The sequence below is a fragment of the Microchirus variegatus genome (assembly GCF_963457635.1).
Source record: "Microchirus variegatus genome assembly, chromosome: 23".
NCBI classification, from domain to species: domain Eukaryota; kingdom Metazoa; phylum Chordata; class Actinopteri; order Pleuronectiformes; family Soleidae; genus Microchirus; species Microchirus variegatus.
The window spans coordinates 15,558,333-15,583,871 of NC_139824.1; the positions used below are offsets into that span (position 1 = coordinate 15,558,333).

General features: G+C 40.3%; 1 protein-coding gene across 1 annotated transcript in view; it reads right to left on the reverse strand.

Moving 5' to 3' along the window:
• Nucleotides 1–584: 584 nt before the first annotated feature.
• Nucleotides 585–25,539, reverse strand: part of adgrl3.1 (adhesion G protein-coupled receptor L3.1) — a gene marked incomplete at both ends in the record, with an annotated part of 101,072 nt that continues 76,117 nt past the window's right edge. The window contains 10 exons of the mRNA XM_083909738.1: nt 585–1,252; nt 2,344–2,661; nt 3,627–3,644; nt 4,877–5,005; nt 7,422–7,515; nt 7,848–8,027; nt 10,313–10,481; nt 15,450–15,541; nt 17,267–17,333; nt 21,393–21,613. Coding sequence (XP_083765864.1) covers nt 585–1,252; nt 2,344–2,661; nt 3,627–3,644; nt 4,877–5,005; nt 7,422–7,515; nt 7,848–8,027; nt 10,313–10,481; nt 15,450–15,541; nt 17,267–17,333; nt 21,393–21,613 — 1,956 coding nt within the window. The remainder of the gene's footprint in view (nt 1,253–2,343; nt 2,662–3,626; nt 3,645–4,876; nt 5,006–7,421; nt 7,516–7,847; nt 8,028–10,312; nt 10,482–15,449; nt 15,542–17,266; nt 17,334–21,392; nt 21,614–25,539) is intronic.

Below are 25,539 nucleotides of genomic sequence, written 5' to 3' on the forward strand. Positions count from 1 at the left end.
GGTTTTGTCCAGTAAAAACGTTCCTGGTTCAGAGCGTATATATCGTACACATCCTCCGTTTTGATTGGCGTGTGGTGGTCGGGAGGGGGGGGGGCGGGGCATCTTTGAATATCATCCCAGCATAAGTCAGACAAGAGAGACAGACGTACAGACAGACAGACAAGCAGCTCCTTTAGCTGGGTAGTAGTGGAGACTATGTTCTGCTAGAGGTCCATATTTGGGGGGGATTTGTCGGATCCGAGATTCCAATTTCAAAGTCACAGGTTACAAAGTTTCACACAAAAAAGTCTCTCAGGAACGCCCTCTCTCTCTCTCTCTGTGTGTGTGTGTGTGTGTGACAATACATTCAGTCCCTGCTTTATGACTCTGACCCAACACCACCACCACCATCACAGTTCGTGTCAAATCCAGTGCATCAGTCCAGTCCAGGGGGAGGCGGGGCCAGCTCAGGCTGCTGTCAGTCAACAAACAAAGAATGTCTTTCATTGAAATGTGGGGGAGAAGAGGAAGAGGAGGAGGAGGAGGAGGAGGAGGAGGAGGAGGAGGGGGAGAGAGTGTGGGGTTCAGAAGTCTGTGGGCTGGCTCTATAGACTGGTCACCAGGTGGGAAGGGTCTACGGGCGGCTCGTCGGGCGATGAGTCGGACTCGTCCTTGCTCCCGGACACCATGTAGCCGTCGCTCTCGCCGCGGCCCATGTGGTAGTAGGTCTGCAGCTCGTGCAGGTGATTCCTGGAGCCCAGGTTGGGCATGCTCTTGTAGTAGACGTCGTCCAGCTCCGGGGCGGTGGCGCTCTTGCACGGCTGCAGCTCCCCCGAGCTGTCCTCCTCGCCGTCCGTCAGGCCGTTCACCTGCGCGTCCTGCAGCTCGGTGAGCACCGGCATGCTGGTGTAGAGCGAGTCTCTGTGGCCGGGCGAGTGCGCTTGCTCGTGCTCGTGCTCGTCGGTGTGCTCGTTGGTCAGCAGCGGGAAGAAGCTCTCGCTCGTCGTCTCCTGGGGGATGCGACGGGGCCGCGCGAAGCTGTGCGGAGGCGGCGGCGGCGGCGGCGGGTGGCTGTCGGGCGGAGGGGGCCGCGGCGGCAGCAGAGGGGCGTTGGACTCCTCCCTGATGATCTCCAGGCCCAGGTTCTCGTCGTGGGGGAAGGCGGCGGGGTTGTCCAGCACCATGGGACCGTTGTCCTCTTTGCCGTTGCCCACGCAGCCGCCGACGCCACTGCTGCTGCTGCTGCTGCTGCTGCTGCCTCCTGCCAGGCTCCCTGGAAGACCCGAGGACAAACAATCAAATATGGCATTTTAAAATTTAAAAGCTGCAGTACGTAACTTTGGAATTTCCGCTGTTGATGTGATTATTCTGCAGTAATACAGAAACAATGCAACTATACTATATTTGTATGCTATTTGTACCAAGGTTATTATAGTTTTGACATTTTCATTAGTTTTTATTTAGTTTCTCAGTTTGATTTTTTATTTATTTCAGTTTAGTTTTAGTGAATTCAACAAATCATTTAGTAGTTTTAGTCTTAGTTTTTCAGGTATTCAGACTAAGCCTTGACTTGTAGACGCTGAAAAGGATGAAAGAATGTGTGACACCAAATATTGATTATTATTAAATCCTTTAAGTTCATTCTTTAACCTTTAACACCTGCAGGTAAAACAAAAGTATAAGTCTTTATTGCAGAATGAAGTTTTGGAAAAACGAAGCTGATTTTATCTACGATTCAGTTTGATTTTAGCTGGTTTTTTCGTTTTTTAAATTATTATAATGTGTTAAACTGTTCAAATTTAACATTTAACTGGTATTCGTGCACAATTACAGTGTTTTTTCCTCTTCAAAACTTTTTCGTTTTCTTCATTTTAAATTGTTAATACACTTCTTAAGAAAGTTATTGGTGCAAAAGCACCATTTTTGGCCTGTTTTTGAACATTAAATAACATCCTTTTTTGAGTTTTTGAGACAAGTAATACTTTTTTTGACTCAAGTATTCACGATTTTGGAGTTTATTTGCAATTTATGTGCAATATATAATTGTGTAATATTATTTCGCGGCCAGGAGGAGCGGAAGATGCGTAAACATCTATGCGCGTGCACAGCCTCGAGTGTATTGTTGTTCTCAACAAACACTGGGAGGAAAATGAAATACATTCATGCATTCTTTTTGCAGTCAAACTCTATGGACAAGATTGAATACTTCATGAAATCGCGATTAAGACTTTCTCAATACTTAATTTTCCCAAAATGCATAAACTTTTAATACCTTTGAAGACCCCACGGATCTTGAGTCCGAACACGCTAAAGCCCTCCGTCTAAAAACTCAACTAAAAAACTATTGAAATGACTTAAACTCACCTCCGTTGACCATGTTGCTGTTGACCAGCTTGTTCATCAGGTTGTGGTTGCGCTCCGTCGTCGCTCTCTCGTGGTTGTTGAGGTACGACGGGATGTAGTTGGACGTCAGCTCCTTCAGGATCTTCTTCTCCAGCGTGGTCTCTTTGTGGTTGCCGTGCGTGCCGTAGCCACCGCCAACGCCGCCGCCACCGCGGTCCAGGATCTGGACGCAGTCGCTCAGGTACTCGCTGCTGGCCATGCTGTAGTTGTTGGGATGGTTGCCGTTAAGAGGGAGCGTGTCCATGACGCTGGAGTCCCGGGCGTTGTTCAGGATGCCCTCTGAGGAGAGGAGAGAACATCAGTTAGCATAGCATAGCATGTGCTGTAGCACATAGCAATAGCATTAGCATAGCATTGATGATTTTCTTAGAAGGAAAAAAAGGTTAATTTAAAGGAAACCTTGGAAGTGCTTTCTTTACAAGGAAATATATATTGTTCATACACTTCTTATGAAAGTTATTCTGTGCAAAAGCACCATTTTTTGCACCATTTGAGACAAAAACTCAAACCAATGTTATTTTAAATGTGTTAAATAGTTCGAATTTCAAATTTAACTGGTATTTGTGAACAACTACAGTGTTTTTTCTAAATAAAACTTTTAGTTTTTCTTAATTTTAAATTGTTAATACACTTCTTTTTAAAGTTATTCTGGAAAAAGGTGCAAAAAGCACACTTTTTGGCCTCCTTTTGCAACATTTGAGACAAAAATTCAAACCAATGTTATTTTAAATGTGCTAAACTGTTCAAATGCAACATTTAACTGGTATTCATGTACAACTACAGTGTTCTTTCTAAATAAAAAGTTAGTTTTTTATTCATTTTAAATTGTTAATACACTGCTTATGAAGGTTATTCTGGAAAAAGGTGCAAAAGCAGCATTTTTTTGGCCTGTTTTTGCACATTTGAGACAAAAACTCAAACCAATGTTAGTTTAAATGTGTTAAACTGTTCAAATCTGGTGTTCATGTACAACTACAGTGTTTTTTTATCAATAAAACATTTTTGTTTTTCTATTTTAACACTATTTTATCACTTTTACAAGGAAATATAACTGCACAATTTATCCACAGCAATATTAAAAACCTATGAAACAAATAAAACAAAGTGTGGACTTATTTTGAGGAGAAATCATGTCTGAAAACCACATAAAACAGACAACGATAAATATAAAAGGCAGAGAGATAAAGACAAAGAAGAATAAAGTCAACGTTAGTGAAATAGTGGAGCCTTAACAGAGTGCGTACTTGTGTCTCGGTAAGGTGCTGACGGCAGCATGAAGGAGAACAGAGACACAGAACATTTTCATCAACAGGTTTCACAGTAATTGGATTCATAAATGAAAAATGAAGTCTGTTTTCACGGCCTTATTGTTAACTGGCAAACACGTATGTGTTGTATTACATTATTTACACAGACAAAAACACGAAGACACAAGAAATACACAGTCTATATACTGTATACACACACATTTATACATATATATATATACATTATTATAGGCGTGCAATATTAAAAGCAAGACACAAAACAAAAATGAAGCACTTGTATAAAACACAACACTCACACAACAAGTACAACAAAATATTTCATGGCTCCCAAGCAAACATATCAATGATTTAGTGACACTGTGCGTCCATAACATCAAATAAAAGTGATATAAATAAATAAACAAATAAATACATGAGCGTCTCTTTGCTGTTTTGATATAAATCATGATGAAAATATCATCCTCACATTTATGCTCAGTGGGTTTTTCCCCCGTGTGAGAGATTATTTTACTTGGGAGCCATAATGAGACCGGATCAGAAATACAGCCATTTTTTAACCCTTTAACACCGAGCTTTAACAGCGCATTTCGCATTACGCGATGATTTGTGTTATCATTATTTCAAAAATTTTATTTTAAATATGTTTTTTTACTGATCAAATTTCAGATTTATAAAAGTTCTTCTGGAAAAATTTGCAAAAGCACCATTTTTTGCACATTTGAGACAAAAACCATTGTTATTCTAAATTTGTTAAACTGTTCAAATTTCAAATTTAACTGGTATTTGAGTACAACTACAGTGTTTTTTCAAAATAAAAGTTTTTGCTTTTCTTCATTTTAATACACTACTTATGAAAGTTATTCTGGAAAAATGTGTAAAAGCAGCATTTTTTGGCCTGTTTTTGCACATTTGAGACAAAAACTCAAACCAGTGTTATTTTAAATCTCTTCAAACTGTTCAAATTTAACAATTAACTGGTATTTGTGCACAACTACAGTGTTTTTTCTCAATAAAAATGTTTGCTTTTCTTCATTTTAAATAGTTAATACACTATTTATGAAAGTTATTCTGGAAAAATGTGCAAAAGCAGTATTTTTAAAAAAGCACATTAAATAACAATAAGGCTTCGGTGTTAAAGGGTTAACAATTAAATAACCATGCAAAATCAAAGTCAGCGCTAACTCTGCACATGTTAAAAACATCGATAATAAGAACATCAGCCACACCTTGGGTGTTGTACATGCCCACGGCTGGGTTATTATAGACTGCCGAGTCCCCCAGGAGAGTGTTATAAGGATTGTTAGTACCATGGGGACGAAGGAGAGCATTAGTTATAAGATGATTAGCCATGGCTCCTGGTACAGGCAGATAGAGAAGAGAGAAAAGAGAAGCAACAGCCAAGTGGAGAGAGGAGGAGGAAGAGGGAGGAAGAGGGAGGAAGAGGGAGGAAAAGCAACAGCCAAAGTCAAGAGAGAAACAGAGAGGAAGCACTCGAGGAAAATAAAATAATTTTTAAAAAAAAAGGCAGAGCAGGAAAGGGATAGAGGATAAAGGAGAGACGTCGCAAGAGTGGAAGGAACAAGGAAAGGAAGGGAGGAGGGAGATGGAGAGTGAATGTGTGGAAGGAAGAGGGAGAAGAGGACAAGTGAATCAAACAAGCAAACATAGTTTTGAGGTGAGAACCAAGAAAAAAGCTTGACAAGTCATTCTGGCAGCCACTGCATACAGGCTGAGGAAGAGGAGGAGGAGGAGGAGGAGGAGGAGGAGGAGGAGGAGGAGGAGGGGATGAAAGAGAGAGAGAGAGCAGCAATGCTTGCAGAGTGCTGGTAGTAGTTCAATACGCTTGAGCAGAGAAGCATGACTACAGGATAGTTAATAGACATCACACACACACACACACACACACACACACACACACACACACACACACACACACACACACACACACACACACACACACACACACACACACACACACACACACACACACACACACACACACACACACACACGTGTCCTCAGGAGCATTTTCTTCACAAGGTAAGAGACAGATCATGTCTACAGTAAGACACTGCAGAGAAATATAAATTTTTTTTGTTGTCAAATTTTTGACATTTTTTGGGGACTTTTTTTTCAGTCAATTTTTGGACAACATTGTGGTATGACTTTTTTGACAAATTTTGAAAAAAAAAAAAAATTGGGGGGACTTTTTGGCAAATTTTCAACGACAACTTTTTAAAAAAAAATTTTAGTCAAATTTTGGACAACATTTTTTGAAAAACTTTTTTTCAAATTTTCGATGACAAACAGCGGTATAACTTTTTTGTCAAATTTTGGACAGAAATTTTTTTTAGACATTTTTTTGTCAAATTTGTACAAAGTGACTTTTTTGATAAAAAATGTTGTCAACCTTTTTTGTCAAATTTTTGACAAAAAATTGTTTTTGACTTTTTTGTCAAATTTTGGAAAAAAACATTTTTGGGACTTTTTTTGGCAAATTTTTGACGACATACCACTTTTTTTTTTGGACAAATGGCCCTGACAGCTCCTGAACATTTATCGCCATCCTTTTTATTTTCACGCTATACCTGCACTACTGTCATAGTCCTTCAAAATAAAGGTTGTAGGTGGAACTGGAAACTAAATATCTTCCTTCGCCGAAAAGGAAACAGTAACACTGTCCAATTGACTGGAGGAAGTGGAACACAACACAATGATGGATATTTGAGCACTCAATTTTAAACTAAAAAAGACTTCCAGAAACACATTTAAAAACACTCAGAAGTCATTGTTGTGTCTGCCACGCGTCACAATATCCATCCTGACTCACTAAGCCTCAGCGTGGACTCATTAGAGATCAGCAGCAGCAGCTATCTGCATCATACTGAAAACAGCCTCTGCCTCGCTAAGTGTGTGATAATTCAGGCACTGACACACACACACACACTCACAAACACACACACAGTCACACACACACACACCGTGCCTGCTTCAGCATCAATCTGTCATGCTAACAGCTTATTAGTGGCCTAAAGGAAACGAGGGCCACACCTCGACTTAGACGCTAACAAATGGCTATGATATATTATGTGTGTATATGTGTGTGTCATTCCAGGGACACGAATGTGTGTTTGTGTGTGTCAAAAACGTCTGTGTCCTCATTACCCTCATACTCATGGACCGTTACTGCGTCTTACTCCGGAGGCGACGGCCGAAGACATTTTCTAGAACACAGTGGAGTGGAATACGACGAGAGCTGAGCCTCACACTCATTTTAAAATCTGGATAATTACAGTAGCCTTGGTTTAATGAGACAAGCTCGGCTGCACACGGACGTCCTCAGGTGGAAAACACTGACAAACTTTGCTCCACTGCAGTGAAATTCACCCAAAACAGACACACAAACGTGGTGCGAAGTGACACTCGACTGAATAACAAAGTGTTCATTAACTCTCTGTGTTAAAAATAAAGTTTCTTCAAAAGAAGACGAACCATTAAATTAAATTAAATTAAATTAAATTAAATTAAATAAAGAAGTCGACTCTGCGTTATTTATAATGAAGTTGATGTTTTTTCCTTTAAAAGAGCAGCAGCGTCGTGATACTCACACCCTATTCTGCCACTCGACGAGAACATTTTCAGAACTTTGGACTCCTACCACGTTACTAAATGACAGCGCACGCTTGTGAACGCCTCCCCCCCCGCTATGAAGAAAAAGCAGATATGGTGACAGGGATGAGGATGTAAATGCTCGGGGTATCCCGCGGTTACCTCTGTTGAGCGTGGCGGAGCTGTTGATGTCTCCGGTGATGAAGGAGGACTCCTGTTTCCTCACAGTGTCGTTCCACATGCGCCTGATGCGACTCTGAGCACAGGGAGGGAGGGAGGGAGGGAGGGAGAGAGAAGAAGAGAGCGAAAGAAACGGGAAAAAGAAGAGCAGCAGTGATGAATGAACGGGGAGGGGAAGGGAGGAGGGACATGGTGACAAGAGAAGGAAAGAAATATAAGGATTTTGTGTGCAAATGAAGGGGGAAATTAGTGTAGGAGAGGCAGTAAAGAGAAACAGGTGGGGAAAGATAATCACCCGTCAATGCCATGGTTTTATTTTTACTTGATCTACCTGTGTGTCAGCATCATCATGTACATAAAGGCAGGGTTTTATCTCGGGGCTATCTCGTGGGAACGCTCCGGCCTCACCTGAGAGTCTGCTGTGCTGTAGCGTCCAGGTGTGCAGGCAGGTAAGCTCACCTGTGAGCCTGTGGAGTATCGGCCTGGGGTCCGCGACGTGGTCGTCTTACTGGACGACGAGATGGACGTCTCCACGCTCTTGCCGCTGCAGCAGTGAGTGCGCAGGCATTTGCCGTATTCTTTACGCACCTGAGGGAGAGAAGGTGAGAAGGAGTGTAAACAATGGAGGAGGAGGAGGAGGAGGAGGAGACACTGACTGACGACGCAGACGACACATTCGCGTTATCGAATTTACGCAACGGTTTCCAGCTGCTTCTGAAAGCTGAGACGTTGCACGTCAAAGTCGACGTGTGGTTATTACGGTAATTTCACTCGCACCGTTGCAGGAAGCTGTGAATCAGCGGGAAAAAAAACGCCTGTAGATACTGTAGTTTCCTTTTTTAGCCTGTTTTTGCACCATTTCAGACACAGACTCAAAGAAATGTCATTTAAATGTGTTAAACTGTTAAAATTTTCATTTTTTTGCAACATTTGAGACAAAAACTCAAAGAACTGTTATTTAAATGTGTTAAACTGTTAAAATTTTCATTTTTTTGCAATATTTGAGACAAAAACTCAAAGAAATGTTATTTTAAATGTGTAAAACTGTTCAAACTTTCATTTTTTTGCAACATTTGAGACAAAAACTCAAAGAAATGTTATTTTAAATGTGTTAAACTGTTCAAATTGTCATTTTTTTGCAAAATTTGAGACAAAAACTCAAGCAAATGTTATTTTAAATGTGTTAAACAGTTTAAATTTTCAATTTTTTGGCCTGTTTTTGCAACATTTGAGACAAAAACAAGCAAATGTCATTTTAAATGTGGTAAGATGTGTTCAAATTTCAAATTTAACACATGTTCATGTACAACTACGGTGTTTTTTCCAAAGAAACCTTTTTGTTTTTCTGTTTTAACATGGAGTGAATTGTAAATAACTGTCAGATATTGCAAGCGATCCTGGGAAAATAGGCAAAAGCACTTTTTTATGGACCTTTTATGGTTACTATTATTACGGTAATTTCACTCGCACCGTTGCAGGAAGCTGGAGAATCAGCGTCTTTGTCGCCAGAGAGGAGAGAGTTTGAAAGAAGTGCCTGTACATACAGTTGTTTCCTTTTGTGGCCTGTTTTTGCAACATTTGAGACAAAAACTCAAACAAATGTTATTTTAAATGTGGTAAACTGTTTCAATTCAAAGAATTTTGGTCTGTTTTTGCAACATTTGAGACAAAAACCCAAACAAATGTTACTGTAAATGTGTTAAACTTAGATTGGATGGTCTTAACTTGACAGAGTTAGCTGTTAAATTGCTTCAAAACCCACCACTGAGCCTAAATACGCCATTTCTGCGATATATATATTTGTCTGAAATCAACACGCTCCTGAGGGGGACATATACGACGCACTCGTACACACACAAAACATCTGCATTGAGACGCAGTCAAGTTTGAACAAATAGGGGCTGTAATTGCTTTTTAACAAGCTCGTTGGACTGGCAGACGACGTGTGTTTTTCTGTTTGAACAGCTGTGTTCGTCGCTGAGCATCCTGGGAGAAACCCGTAGTTGGGCCGCGGCCAAAGACAACCTCTGCACTTGTGAGGACATCTCTCTGGATACTTGATCCCAGTGACCTAACACATACCTAAGTATGCTGCATGCTGACATTCACACACACACACAGTTTACTACACCTAAAAACTAAAAACTCTCTGTGGAACTGCAGCCAGACGGGAGAATTAAGCATTTTGATGAATTTCTCTTTCCACAGCCCACTCGACAGTGTGTGGGAGACTGTGTAAAAATATTTGAAGGGATGTGTAGGCTCCTCCTGGAAGCCACATGCAGTATAATTCAAATTTTAAGTGTACTCGCAACGTGCCTCGAAGCATTTAGGCCACGCAAATCAAACGCACGGTTAAAAATGTATAGTAAGGGTTGTCTTTTCAAAATAAGAGCGGGGTTTGAAGGAGGTCAGTGTAATATATGTATAGTTTTTGAAAATTATAACTGTTTTTAAGAATAGGAATAGCCTTTATTATACAAAATTAGAGTCCTTTGGTGCGTAAGAAACATAATAATGTTATAGTACAGGAATAAATAAGCTATATGGTTAGAAAAGAGGAGAATGAAGAGGTGTGGTTGCATTTCTGTGGTATTAATAGTTATGCTAAATATAAATTGGGACGATATATACAACTTTTATGATATTGCAGGATATGTTGTAATGTTTAAAAGACCTTGTCCGATGATGAAAAACTAAAAGTAAAGTCTTTTCTTTTACGGGGGGTTTGACCGATAAACTGCAAGAGCATCGGCTCACTTTGTTTCCTGCTGTCAGACAGTGAAAAGTGAGCGTGAAAAAAATAAGAGCGCTAGGGTTTTTACTGAGTGACCAATCAAACCCTGTGACAGATATGTGTGTGTCTGCCTCACCTTCTTCTGCAGTATGCAGTGGAAGATGAAGATGAACATGCCCTGCAGAGAGTTGAAGATGGTGAACAGGTACGCCATGATGACCGTGCTCTCGTTGATGTACATGAGGCCAAAGGCCCACGTCAGGCCCAGCAGGCACAGCAGAGCGATGGCCCCGATCACCCAGGACCTACAGAGGAATGACAGGGAGAAACCATGATATACTCAACAACAATACTGTTTTATGTGTAAAGAGTGAGTTTATTTTGAAGGTATGTACACGACCGTTGAAAAGTTTGGGGTCACATGTACGATTTGTTTGTGTTTTCCATTAAAAGTCAGACTTTTATTCATCAAAGAGTTGCAAAATGTAGAATATATATATATATATATATATAAGGAATGTAAAGGCTAACATGATACAAACGCTGTGCAACCTCGTCAAGCACAAAGCTAATGTTTTAATTTTCGATTAGCATTAGCGTAGCTAGCTGTTTTGTGACCGTCAGCCACTGGCGTTTGCAGGCATTTGCGTTGTGCCTGATCTGATGGGGTTGCAAAGTGTTTGCATTACGATATCCCTACGCTAATGCTAATTGTAGCCTCGCTAGCTTACCTTTGGACACAGGTTCGCCAGGTTCGTGGCAAAGTAGTAGCATGCTAATGCAAAATAAATATGTGCTCGCGTATTGGTGAATGGACGAGTTGTTTCAGTGGAACATAGAATCTCTAGATTCTGGAATAGACTAGTCCTTTACCACATTAACAATGTGAGCTAACTTAGAAATGTCCTTATTTTTTGAAGGAAAAACGTCTGGTTTTTAATGGAATATGTACATAGCTGTATAGAGGCCCATTTCCAGTGTTCTAATGGTACATTCCAGTGTTCTAATGCTACATTGTGTTGCTAATGGCGTTAGAAGGCTATTGGATGATTAGAAAACCCTTGAAAACCCTTGTGCAATGATGTTAGCACAGCTGAAAACAGTTTTGCTGGTTCTTTGACTGTATTTTCTATTCATTTTGAAACTCTTTTGATCAATAAAAGTCTGACCTTTAATGGAAAACACCTCAAACTTTTGAACGGTAGTGTAAGACTTTTCCCAGGATGTCGGGGGGAATACCTTTTCATAAGCAGGCCTTGGAAGTCGCAAATGCTACGCTAACAATTGAGCGGAATTAAAATTCCATCAAAGTTTCTGCGGCTGTGAAACCTTAAATACCTGCGCCGTAAAAGGCCAAACGTCAGAGAAACTGTGACACGTCCACGTGATACTGTACGAGTGTGTGAGTGTGTGTGTGTGTGTGTGTGTGTGTGGTTTCACTGAGCAGTAAGTAGACCCACACACACATTTACAGCCATTATAAATGACATTTCCCAGTAAAGGTCAGGTGTTTCAGGGTCTACCACAGCGACGACGATGATGGCTGTTAATTTGATCGGCTGAATTGGCCGGTGATCACCTCTCGTGTGAAGACAAAGCAAAGGAGGTGAAGAGAGAGAAAAAGACAGAGGGGTAGATATTAGAAGAGGCAGCAGGAAGGAGGAGAGTAAGTGAGTGAGACCGAGGTGATTGATTGGATGTTGCCCTCTGTGGCACCGCTCAGGCGAGACAGAACCTCCAATAAAGCTGCTCTGACGACCCTCTATGATAACGGCTGTGCTCATCCCTCCGTTTCACCTCTCCGTCCCCTGAACCCTCGTTTTCTCTCTCTACAGCTCTGTGTCCTCTCGTTTGTTTCTCGCCATGATCATAATATTTCACAATAGCACATCGGGTCTACATCGTTCACAGGAGCTCACAAATCAGACATGGAACAAGTTTTCTACAATGGAGGTTAATGGTTAATGAAGGGATATATAAAGACTAAAGACAAACACAACGTCAAACAAACCAATAACCAGTTAGCAGATTTTTGAGGCTAACATTTCGATTCAAAATTGATTTTTTCGATTCAAAACGATTTGATTCTTAATGATTTCTGCTTCAAAGGTTTAAAACATGTATCCACGTTTAGATGGAATTGTTGTAACTGTTGCACAAAAGCAATATAACATTATTGCTCAAGTAACCAAAATAAAGATGACTCTTTATTAGTGCTGGGCACGTTAGCGGCAGTTAGCGGCGCGCGTGACGTCATGTTTAAGTGACTCACGATTGTTAAAAAGAGTCTCTAAAGTAACGCTAAACTTTAAAAACACACATACGCAGTTACACAGGTACACTGGTTATCTGTAGGGCACGCTAATGGCGCTAAACGAGCTAACACAGCTAACGGAGCTAACTGGTAAACGTTGCCTGTAATCTGGTGCCAAAGCACGTAAAAAACATGACACCGATAACAGCGTCAACGTTAACGCACGTTAACGCGCGACGTCTTTCCATGATGACTGACCGGAAAAAAGACACGCGTGACGTCATGTTTACGTGACCCCGGATTGTTAAAACGAGTCTCTAAAGTAACGCTAAACTTTAAAAACAGAGGCACACATACGCAGTAACACAGGTACGCTGATTATTTGTAGCGCTGCTCTTTTCTTTTAAGTAAACAGACCGCTAATGCAGCTAATGCAGCTAACGGAGCTAACTGGTAAACGGTGCCTGGACTCCGATGCCGCGGCATGTAAACATGACGTCAAACGCGTCTTTTTTCCAGTCAGTCGTCATGGAAACGCGTCATGCGTTAATGTGCGCTAATGCTAGCGCATTAACGTGCTCAGCACTACTTTTTATATACAGTCTATGGGGCAGTAGTTTGCAAAGCAGAAGTCTTTAAACATGCCTTCTCGGCGTGCTAAAGGAGCTAACGGAGCTAACTGGTAAACGGTGCCTGGACTCCAGGGCTGCGGCACGTAAACATGACGCCGTTAAAGTCATTTTATATCGATTCTGGATCGTATTAAATGAGAATTGTGATTCTTATGTGAATGGATTTTTTTGGCACGTCCCTAGTTAGAGACAAAAGACAAAGAAAAAATAATAGCATGATGTGTTCAACAAGTAAATGAACCACCAAACGATTTGGAATTGATGAAAAGCTATTCAGCTCTCTGCAGCACACACACACACACACACAGAGGGGGGAAAAGATATAAAAGCATTGTATTCTAAATTTCATTTTAACTTTCATTTGGCTTTTTGATCACATTCCCATGGACCGCAGTGGAACAAAGGCTGCCCTGCTTTTTCAGTCTTTGTGTCTGAAACGCTTCCCACTTCAAGTCTCACATAAAAAAAAAAACTGCCGTCGTCAAAGATAAATGGGCAGTAATATTTAAACCACACAAAAATCAAAACGACTACGCCATTTGGTCATTTGCATTACACATTCAGAGCCGTCGAGCTCGCGCCGCGGCGTATTGTTTGAAACAGACTGAGCCTTTTTGTCTGGAGACGACAAAAAGAGAAAAATAACACAATCCTGATTGGTTAGCTTAGCATACGCAGCTTCAGCGCTCTGTGGGGATGAAGTCATATTTCAGTGATATTCTCTCAGGCTGATCTGAGTAACAGTGACATGAACAATTCAGTGAGTGGTGACTTGAACAAAGGTGAAATGTGTCCCAGGCGACCCATTATGTATGACAAAAAAAAAAAAAGAAAAAAGACATTACATTTAAAATGGGAGAGTTTGACATTTTGGGAATCCAACTTTTTTTTATTAGCATTATCCGAGGAGTTCTATAAGAAGATCAATATCGCGGCTCGTGTCTTACACTAAAAAACCAAAGTGCAGCCGGCAACCTTTGAGCTAAGCTTAGCACAGCGGCGGGAAAACATCTTCACTATTAACTTTTTAACTGTTTCCCACAAAACGTGCCGTTGTAACACGTCGCTTTTATGAATGAATTAATGAAATGTCATTATCGCATCATGTGTATTATCATGAAAATGCCCTCACACCTGATGTTGCTCCCAGAATAAAAACATCTTCATTGTCGACCGGGTAATTATTACAGGGTAATTATTACCTGATTGGTAATTGAGCACTTTTTGTGCAGTGTGTTATTTCAAGTAACAAAGGAATCAATTAAAGCACTGTTATTTAACAAAGTGTTTGGCCAGGCTCATTTTATCCTCCTGCTCCTAACCTTAAAAGTTATTAGTCTGTGTTTTTCTTGCTACTACAAACTATATCTAGTACTAACATGAGAATGGTATCATCCTTTTTATCTTGACAATAAAGACTGTAAGTAGAGCTGAAACAATTCATTGATTAATCGATTATTAATCGATTATGCCAATTGCCAAATCTCTCCCCTGCCTATGATAGGTAACATTAAAATAGCAATTTTTTTGCCTCTTTTTAGATGGAAAGAGTAAAAATTCAGACACATTAAACGGCTATAGATTGTTAGCTTTTGTTTTAGTTATTTTGCTTTAAATAGCTTGAATAGTAAAGCACATTATGTATGGGATAAAAAACAGATTACTAAATTCATCGTCAACTATTCAATGAATCAGTTTGAAGCTTTTTTCATGATTAAAACAAGATTTCTGATTGTTTTAGCTTCTTAAATGTGAATATTTTCTTTGTTTCTTTGCTCCACATAACAAAGAAATCATTCAAACTGAATCATTTTGGTTTGTGGACAAAACAAAGACATTGGAGAACATCGTCATTTCCGTTTCTGACATTTTCATTCATCAATTAATAAAAATAACCGTTAGTTGCAGTTCTAACTGTAAGTGCATTTGTCCAACTATTAATTAAAGGCGCCATATGTAAGAATGTGGCCAAAAACAGTTTCTACATGCAACTTCAAAATACAGCGGTCTTTTAGGTTTCGTTTTCTGACGTAACTGGCAACCCGTGGTTGCTCGGCAGCTGAGACTCTACTGACTGCAATGATTGGTAGACGGCGGTAGGTGGCGCCACATGCCAAAACATGATTTCAAAACATAAACATGATTTGCAGTCTGCAAAATATTTTTTTTATTGAAAATATTTTGTCTGTACTGTTGTTGTTGGGGAGTTCAGTTTGTTATATGAACATTATTCCTGAGTCTCTGTGACATATTAGGAGGATTTTATGGCCATTTGCTTTAGATTTATTACATAATGCACCTTTAAATTGCTTTTACACACAATCACGCACAATTTTCACCACTGTTTCCAACCGTTTACGTGGAGTCTTATGCACACGTGTACTTACTTGATGTTGTCCAAACAGCCAGAGTCTGGTTTGAGAATGGCTGTGTGATGGAACATCTTATACAGCGCGATGCCCAGGAAGATTACATTCAGCTGAAACACACACACACACATATATATATATATATATAAGTTAATATTTTGCAGTGATGAAGCTCATTAAAGAGCTTTTGTCCACCTAAAAAAGTCAGTGCATTTGATTTCATTTTCCCCCTTGCAGCAGTAATTGTCTTGGGGACGCTATCAGCAGCGCCATCAACATCCATATACTGTATGTGCTGAAAATACAGCAGCAGCTTAAGTGTCAGGGAGAAACACAGCAGTCAAACAAGTGCAAACCACTGAGGATCATTGCTATAATGAAAATCCAATTCTCAGCCGCTGCCTATATTCTCCTGGCCCACCTAACGCTTCGATAAGGCGCTTTAATAATGTCTCATCTGGGCTGCTGCTGCTGCTGCTGCTGCTGCTGCTGCTGCTGCTGTGTTAGATGTATAAAAGGTGTGTGTGTGTACGTTAGCATCACAACAGAGCGGTCCCACCTGCGCGGCACACACTCACAGAGCCAGTTAGATCTGCGATCGTCTGGGCTGACATTTCTAAAATGAGTACAGAGCAGGAGAGTGTACACGCTGACATTCAACTAATTGGGAACATGTCCCATTTCATTCATTCTGCCTTTCTCAGAGCCTGTGTTATTTAATGTCTTTATACACACACACACACACACGGTAAATGTCCTTCTGTTTGGCCTCATATTAGATTTCTGTAAACTTGTACTCGTAACAAGCGTCACAAAAATAGGTTTCCAGATTAGTAATCCTGTTGATGCCAAATTCCTTCCCCGTCTATGTTAGGTATCTTCAAAATAGCAGCTGACATTTTTTCAGCTCTTTTTAGATGGAAGGAGTGAAGATATTTCACGCGACACATTCAATGCACCGATGTTTTGGTCATTTTGATGCTTTAGATAGCTTGTATTGTAAAGCACATTATGCATGGGATTAAAAAAAAATAGAGCTGAAACATGCTTTCATTTAGCGTTTGAAGCTTTTTTCATGATTAAAACCAGATTTCTGATTGTTTTTGCTTCTTAAATGTGAATAAGATAACAAAGAAATCATTAAAACGGAATCATTTTGGTTTGTGGTCATTCAAGAACATCGTTGTGTCCAGATTCGATTAATCGTGAAAATAATCGACAGATGAATCGATTATGTCAATAGTTGTTAGTTGCAGCTCTGCACCAAAAACCTAAACCTATTACACAGGTCGTATGCAGGAATTTGTGTCCGATATTTAAGTTTTTTTTTTTTTTTAAACAGTGCCTCCTAGTGGTTGTATAAATGACAGCAACTCGGTACCTTGAATGTGTCGTCATTCAGTAGCTTCGCTGAGATTTCCAGCAGCTGTTCCACGTTGCACACGCTAATTTTTACGAATTTTCAGTATGAATAATAATAATAATAACAATTTTATTATAGCCACTTTCTTGACACTCAAGGTCACAAAACAACAGTAAATAAGACTTCATAATAAAACCAATAAGACGACATAATAATACTAATAAAACACCATAAAAATACTAATAAGACTACATAATAATACTAGTAAGACTACATAATAATACTAGTAAGTCTACATAAAAATACTAATAATAATAATTTTTACTGTCTAACCCTGTCTTTTTTTTAAACCCTTAACCCTAACTTTACTAACACCTATGTGCTAAAAACATACCTATGGATCTTATTAAGGGCTTCACATTTGAGTTAGTGGACATGTGTAAGCATGCATGTGTGTGTGTGTATATCTCACCATGATGATGAGGGTGGCAGGACCTATGAAACTCCAGATAAAGTACGTGTCCAATCGTAGCCAGCAACTACAGAGAGAGAGAGACACAGAGTCACATCATATGTGAGGAAGAGGAGGGAGGATTTACCTGCAGAGCACAGAGGATGCACACACACACATAGTATAGTATAATATTATAGATAAAGGGGGAAGGGCTTATATTATATGCCACACTATATCAAATAGGTGTCTGGTGTCAAACTGGTGTCAATGGAGAAGTGAAAAGAGACGGAGAACGACGTGAAAGGTGTTACAGCACAGTGTATGCCCACCTCATCACACACACACAGAGGGGAGGGGGAGTGTGTGTGTGCACCAAGGGATGAGGAGCACCTGTGATTAATAAACCCTTACTTTACCACCCCCCCCCCTCCCCATAGGGCTCAGATATATGACACAGACGCGTTCTGCAGTTGCAAAAATATGACTTGAGTTATGGATGAGGCCCTCACGTCATCACAGCAGGCTATTTATGGAGGAGTCTGAGAGAGAGAGAGAGAGAGAGTGGCTGTGGAGAGGTTAAAGGACAGAACACACACACACAAGCACGCACAAACACACACTTTATTCTCAGAATTCTCACTTTAAATTCAGAATTCTGACTTCATTCTGAGAATTCTGACTTTAAACTCAGAATTTATTCTCAGATTTCTGACTTTATTCCGATAATTATGACTTTAAATGCAGAATTTATTCTCAGAATTCTGACTTTATTCTCAGAATTCTGACTTTAAAGTCAGAAGTCTGAGAGTAAAGTCAGAATTCTGACTTTAAACTCATAATTCAAATATGTATTTCCTGTGTGGCACTAATCCTCTTCCGTAAAAAGCAGTAAGTCAGTCATGTGACTCATTTATAGTCACATAGTTCAGTCCAGTGTTGAAAATGGCGCTGCTTATCATGTCTGACATTCCAACATTTGAAAACCAAACCCGTGCAAATATCACCTGCCTTCCCTGCTGTGTCACCTTGACATATAATGCACCCCCATTTTTCCCTCCTTCATATTAGCCAGTGGCGCTGGGTCTTAACATCCCCATAATGAAGGTGGCTATGACTTAGCAAAGGAACCCTTACTGGTGGATACAGCGACACAGTCGGGGAGCCATAATGGAGGGCTCTCTCTAATGTGCTGGAAATTGAAAGATTAATAATTCAGAAGCAGCTGGTCATGAATCAGTTGGCCATTTCTGCTCCGCTGTTTTTTCCCTCTCTGCGTCCCTGTGGGTCTGACCTCAGCGGAGGTTAGTTAGAAAACTTTCTTTCCTCTGCTTTTGTGCTGCACTTGATGAGTGGACAGCAATATTTACACTTTACACTAACCTTGTGGTCAGAAATGTTTCCCTGTGTGTGTATGTGTGTGTGTGTTTTTGCATATTTGCTTCTTTTTGGCGATGAGTTTTTGTGGCTTACCCTCTCCTCGTGAATGATTGTCCATTTTCAAGACTGGACCAATAAATGAGTCACATGACTGAGTTACTGCTTTTTATGGAAAAGGATTAGGGCCACACAGGAAAAATATTTGAATACTGAGTTTAAAGTCAGAATTCTGAGTTTTAAAGCCAAAAATTCTGAGTTTATAGTCAGAATTTCTAAGTTTAAAGTCAGAAATTCTGAGTTTAAAGTCAGAATTGTGCGTTTTAAAGTCAGAATTCTGAGAATAAGTCACAGTTCTGAGAATAAATTCTGCGTTTAAAGTCATAATTCTGTGAATAAAGTCAGAAATCTGAGAATAAATCTGAGAATAAAGTCAGAATTCTGAGAATAAAACATCTTTTTCCTGTGTGGCCCTAATCCTCTTCCGTAGCTTTTAATGAAAGGTGCTTTTTCTAAGAAAATTGCCGTCAGATTATTTTAAATCCATGAAGCACACGTTCATGTTCATTTGAGGGATTATTTTGAACGAGGAGGATAATATTGACATTGAATGTGATCGGTTACATACTCATACATGATCTCACTGCCACTCGTGTGATATCACTCTTTGAAAACCTATCATTTCCTTTTGCCACAACCGTTGTCATGAAGACAAGTCTCTTTGTCTCTGTGTCTCTTTGTGGCTAATGGAATGCAGACTCTGATTATTCATCCAGAGCTTTGGCATTCAGACACTCATGTTTTAATGATCATCCCACAATGAAATATTGATCTAAGTGGCACGCGCACACACACACACACACACACACACACACACACAGAGACAGAGTGGTGTGTGGCTGCTTGATGCTTAAATACTGCTAATTCAACCTTTTCCCTTGTTTTCACCCTCTCTGGAGGTGATGTGTAGCTGGAGGAAAAGCGGCGACAAAAGGCAAAACAACAAGAGCATGTGACTCATATGAATGATTTAACAGTTCTACTCTATAGTGTCTTGTCATTTTTTCACTCTCTATATATGGAGCAGCTCATTTATTAAAAATGGAGGGAGAGTTATATTTTTTCCTATAATGCAAGTGTCCACATTAACAATGTCCTCTTTATGCACTGGGGTTACGAAGGAACTGAGGAAGGGTCATGGACGTGTATACTGCACCTATATATATTATATATACTGCACATTTATGTGCTGTGTGAATAAAAACGTGGCCTTTTATGGCCTTTTTTTTCAAAGTCGTGACATTAGCGGCGTGGACTGGTCGTGGGTGTGAAACTGTTGTTATGTTAACGCCAGCGTATTTACCTTTTTATGCAAAACACTGTACTTCACACACTAGCCTTCAAAAGCTTGGGGTCACACATTTCCTTATTTTGTTGAAGGAAAAGCACAACATTTTCAATGAATATAACATTGAATTAATCAGAAATACACTCTATACATTGTTAATGTGGTAAACGGCTATTCTAGCTAGCTGCTAGCTCTGTCAGCTAGCAACATAACTTGAAAAGTCACGGACGGATTTGAATGAAATTTTCAGGAAATGTTCGCAATGGGACCAGGAACAAGTGACCACATTTTAGGGCGTGATCCGTAGATGTTGCACGCCGGCCGGCAGGGTTTATTTTGTAGGCTGCCTTGGTGGAGGTCTGTGCTCTCCGAGTGCTTTTCTAGTTTTTAATGGAATATGCACATAGGCGTATAGAGGCCCATTTCCAATGTTCTAATGGTACATTGTGTTTGCTCATGGCATTAGAAGGCTATTGGATGATTAGAAAACCATTGTGCAATGATGTTAGCACAGCTGAAAACAGTTTTGCTGGATCTTTTATCTTTTATTTTGAATAAAAATCATTATTTCTAATCTTGTCAATGTCTTGACTATATTTTCTATTCATTTTGCAACTCTTTTGATGAATAAAAGTCTGACTTTTAATGGAAAACACAACAAACTTTTGAACAGTTGTGTATATGAATGAGATGGTGGCTTCCCCGCCCTCTCTTTGTTTCTGTGTAAGTGAATCCTGCAATAAATAAGTTAACTGTGTGCTCTTAATACACTGCTAGATCGACTGCTTTGTGCAGAGCCGTTTCTTGCTATATGCGGACTATGCAGTTGCATAGGGCCCCACAGCCACCAGGGGGCCACCAAACTCATATTTTATTAGATTTTTGAGGATTAAAAGTACCTGTCTTTATTTGCATGTATTGGATGCATTCATTATGCATATATTTGTGTTTGTGGGGTAATCAGAAAAAGTTAGGAATCTCTACCTCGAGTTTGAAAAAAAAATAGGGGCCCCCAAATAGCTAGAAACGGCCCTGGCTTTGTGCTCCCTCCAACGAAGCCGTGCCCAATCCGACAGACGACCGGCCGACCCTCCATTCTCTGTCACACATGACTCCAGAAATCCTTGTATTCTGCCATTCAAAGCCTTCTGTATTCAAACACTGTTGCCGCTGTGCTCGTGGTGGCACCACATGCTGCTTCTCTCCCCCCGTCTTCCATCCTTCTTTCCCTCTCAGCCTCTCTCTGAATTGACTCTTCAGATGTGCCACAGCTTGTACAGTCCACAGCCACAGTGGCAGACACAGCCAAAATGACAGCAGGCACTCCAGACACCCCCCCCTCAACCACCACCACCATGCACCACCACCCCCTCCAGTCATCCACGGCTCCCTCCCTCCCTCCACCACGCTATCCTTACTTACACTCGGTCAGTTCCGTAACTCCTGTAGTCCACGGCGGCGGAGACGGCCACTATGACGGCAGGCACTCCGTATCCTGCCAGGTAGAAGTACTTAGTCCTGGAGTGTTCGCTCTCAAACACCTCCACCAACATGATGTAGAGCTGCACGCCTTCCAGGAACATCCAAGTGAAGGCTGCCAAGAAGAAGAAGTGGAGCAGGGCTGCGAAGACAGCACAGGCAATCTGGGGGGGAAACAGAGAGAGAGAGACAGAAAAGACGGGGAGGATTTAGAAAAACACAGCCACATATACTCAAAGTTTGGGCTCACCTGTACGATTTTTGCTGTGTTTTCCATTAAAAGTCACACTTTTATTCATCAAAAAATAGAGTCAAGACATTGACAAGACTAGAAACAATGATTTTTATTCAAAATAATAATTTTGCCCATCAAACACAAGGGTTTTTAAGGGTTTTCTAATCATCCAATAGCCTTCTAATGCCATTAGCAAACACAATGTACCATTAGAACACTGGAAATGGGCCTCTATACACCTATGTACATATTCCATTAAAACCAGACGTTTTTACCACATTAACAAAGTATAGAGTGTATTTCTGATTAATTTAATGTTATATTCATTAAAAAAAAGTGCTTTTCCTTCAAAAAATAAGGACATTTCTAAGAATCTGTGTGCATATTCTTCTAATTATAAGCGTTATTTTAATATTAGAAGATGAAATACACTAATAACTAAAAAACACCACTTTTACATTTCAAACTGCGCCCACGAACACGAGCTTGATCATTATTTTCCGATGACCAGTTGCTGCAAAGTTGGCAGAGCAACATTTTTTTTTTTTTAAATGTTTACTCACTTGATGGTCAGCGGTCGACCACATTAACCACTTATATGAATACAGCAGATTTAGTTAAGCGTGGCGTTCCCGGATTAAATTGAAAACAGACATTTCTGTGGGCGGCTGCTGAACAAACCATATTGGTGTATTCATATTGGAGTTTTGATTTCCAGTACACCGTTTGTGGTTATTTGAGAAAGTATTGCAGATATAAAACATACTATACATATGAGTTAGTTGTTGGTATAATCCCCTGCACTACAGGCATATTCCATGTTACTAATAATATACTTGATAATCTTTTAAATCTTCCTGAAAGCGTCGCTGAGCTTCAGTCCACACGAGCATTTGTTAGTCATTTACTCCCCCCCCGCCTCCTCCCCGCTCTGGCAACAGTAGCAGGGGATCTCCGCGGTTGTGAGGAGGATTTTTCTAAAGGTAATTAACATCTACAAACAAAGCCTATTCGAGGCAGGGATTGTGAAGAATGGGTTCAACCTGCGTTTGACCGTTCTTGTTACAGAGCTGTCAGGCGGTTTTCACAAGGAGGAGCGAGAGAGTCCTGGCAGACATGTTTACTACACACGGTTTTTATTTTTCACTGAAAACGGTCGCTTTATTTTCCCTCTCCTTGCACAAATACGACATACATACAGCGACACTGGCGTTCAAAAGTTTGGGCTCACTTAGAAATGTCCTTATTTTTGAAGGAAAATTACTTTTTTTCAATGAATATAACATTAAATGAATCAAAATGATTATTTTGAATAAAAATCCTTATTTCTAATCTTGTCCATGTCCTTTTCTATTCATTTTGCAACTCTTTTGATGAATAAAAGTCTGACTTTTAATGGAAAAAATTTATAGGTAACAGTACACTCTTAGAAATAAAAGTGCTAATTAGAACCATATAAGGTTCTTCGGCTTGTCATCATAGGAGAACCCTTTTTGGCTCCAGGTAGAACCTTTTTATAAAGGTTCCACTAAAACCCCTTTGGAGGGTTCCATTTTTTTTTAAAACCCTTTATTCAGGAAAGGGGTTTTAAAGGGTTCTCTGGATCAAAATGGTTCTTACTGGAACCATTAGTGTTACCAGGAACCCTTGAAAAACCCTCAGACCTTGTAGAAGAACACCTTTGAAACCCTTATTTCTAAGAGTGTATGTCAGCTGAGATAGAAGCAGGTAGAAGATGGCTGGATATTCCACATTAACAAAACCCAACAAGAGCACACACTGAATTAAAAAGGCTGTGTATATTTAATATGGAGGAGAATCCCTCATCTTTTATTTGTTATAAGCTAAAATAAACACAGTGCTGTTAACACGTGGGTTCGATCAGGTCTTTATCAACGAGCTTAAGGTTTCATTAGCCTCCTCCTCCTCCTTCCTCCTCCTCTGTTGTTGTGAGTTGTAAAAGCGTGAGCACATGAGCAGTGAAGGTAATGCATCATTAACTGTAATAGAACGTCCCTGTGTATGCTCATGTTTGAGTGGTGTGAGTGAAAAAACACACGCAAAGTGACCAATTAGCTTATAACTACTTTAAGTTTACATGCATTTGCACACAAGCAGCAGTGACTGCGCAGAGGAGAGCGACCGCTGTTTAAACCGTAAAAAAACATTTTTTTTCAGTCGAGCTGAAACACGCGGGGCCTTGAGAGGAGGTTTGGCCGTGAAGAACAACTGCCGCGCTCAAAGAGATGTAAAGAGTACGGCACTTATGCACTACAGCAGATACTGGAGCATCACACGCAGCAGCTGACTCTGAAGAAGAAGAAGAAGAAGTCATTGTAGGCTACTTGACATTTTGATGCACGCCATGACATACGGCCAATACAGCCGACACAGCAGCCCAGAATAAAAGCCAAGGTTGGTTTGAATGTCGACGCGCGTTATTTGACCTCACGCGACCTCTGTGCTGCAGCTGCTGTGGAATATATCTGCTCTGCTTTCTTTCAGCCATGAACATACACTACACTCTTAGAAATAAGGGTTCCAAAAGGGTTCTTCTACAAGGGCTGAGGTTCTACCTGGAACCATTTGCTTCTGAAAAACCCTTTCCCAAAGAAAGGGTTTTCTTTTCTTTATCCATCCATCCATCCATCCATCTTCTACCTGCTTCTGTCTCTTACAAATAAGGGTTCCATAAGTGTTCTTTTACAAGGACTGAGGTTAGAACTGGAACCATTTGCTACTGAAAAACCCTTTGCTGAAGAAAGGGTTTTTCAAGGGTTCTTGGTAACACTAATGGTTCCAGTAAGAACCATTTTGATCCAGAGAACCCTTTAAAACCCCTTTCCTGAATAAAGGGTTTGTAAAGGGTGGAACCTTTATAAAAAGGTTCTACCTGGAGCCAAAAAGGGTTCTCCTATGAGGACAAGCCGAAGAACCTTATATGGTTCTACTTAGCACTTTTATTTCTAAGAGTGCATGTCCAGGGTGAACCCCCGCCTATCGCTGAAATAAAAGTGCTAAGCAGAACCATATAAGGTTCTTTGGCTTGTCCTCATAGGAGAACCCTTTTTGGCTCCAGGTAGAACCATATTAAAACCCTTTATTCAGGAAAGGGGTTTTAAAGTGTTCCCTGGATCAAAATGGTTCTTACTGGAACCATTAGTGTTACCAAGAACCCTTGAAAAACCCTTTCTTCAGGGAAAAAGGGTTTTTCAGAAGCAAATGGTTCCAGGTAGAACCTCAGCCCTTGTAGGAGAACACTTTTGGAACCCTTATTTCTAAGAGTGCAGGGCTCACACCTGTGGTCAATTTAGAGAGTCCAGTTTACCTCATCCCCATATTGCATGTTTTTGGATTGTTGGAGGAACCTGGAGAACCCCCCCCCCCCTCCACACACACAGAGAGGAGAACATGCAAAGCCCCATGCAGAAATAACCTGAGTCTTCTTCAGTCATTTCCTATGTCTGTATTCAATATGCCGATCCTGGATTAAGACTTTAAGCCTCATTTGTATGCTGCAAGTTTTTACCCAAAAAAATCAAAGTGGACTGATTTTGAGAGGAGATATTCTCCTTTAGTTTGACGGCTAAATATTATAATATATGCACAATCGTGCAGAGTTTGATGAAGAGACAAAACATTGACATTGAGGTTTGTCTTTGTTTGTGTAGTTGAGATCGTTTTGTTGTTTTTTTTTGGTGTGTATGCATGCTGCTTTATTGGTGTGTGCCATTCTCCTGTTAATTACTGGTGACTATTTGTGACCTCCATTAACATCCTCACCGTCGCTTAGCTCACAGCAGGTTAAGCCAGTTAATTCCAGCAGGAAAAAGTAAATGACTTTGCATAATCAGC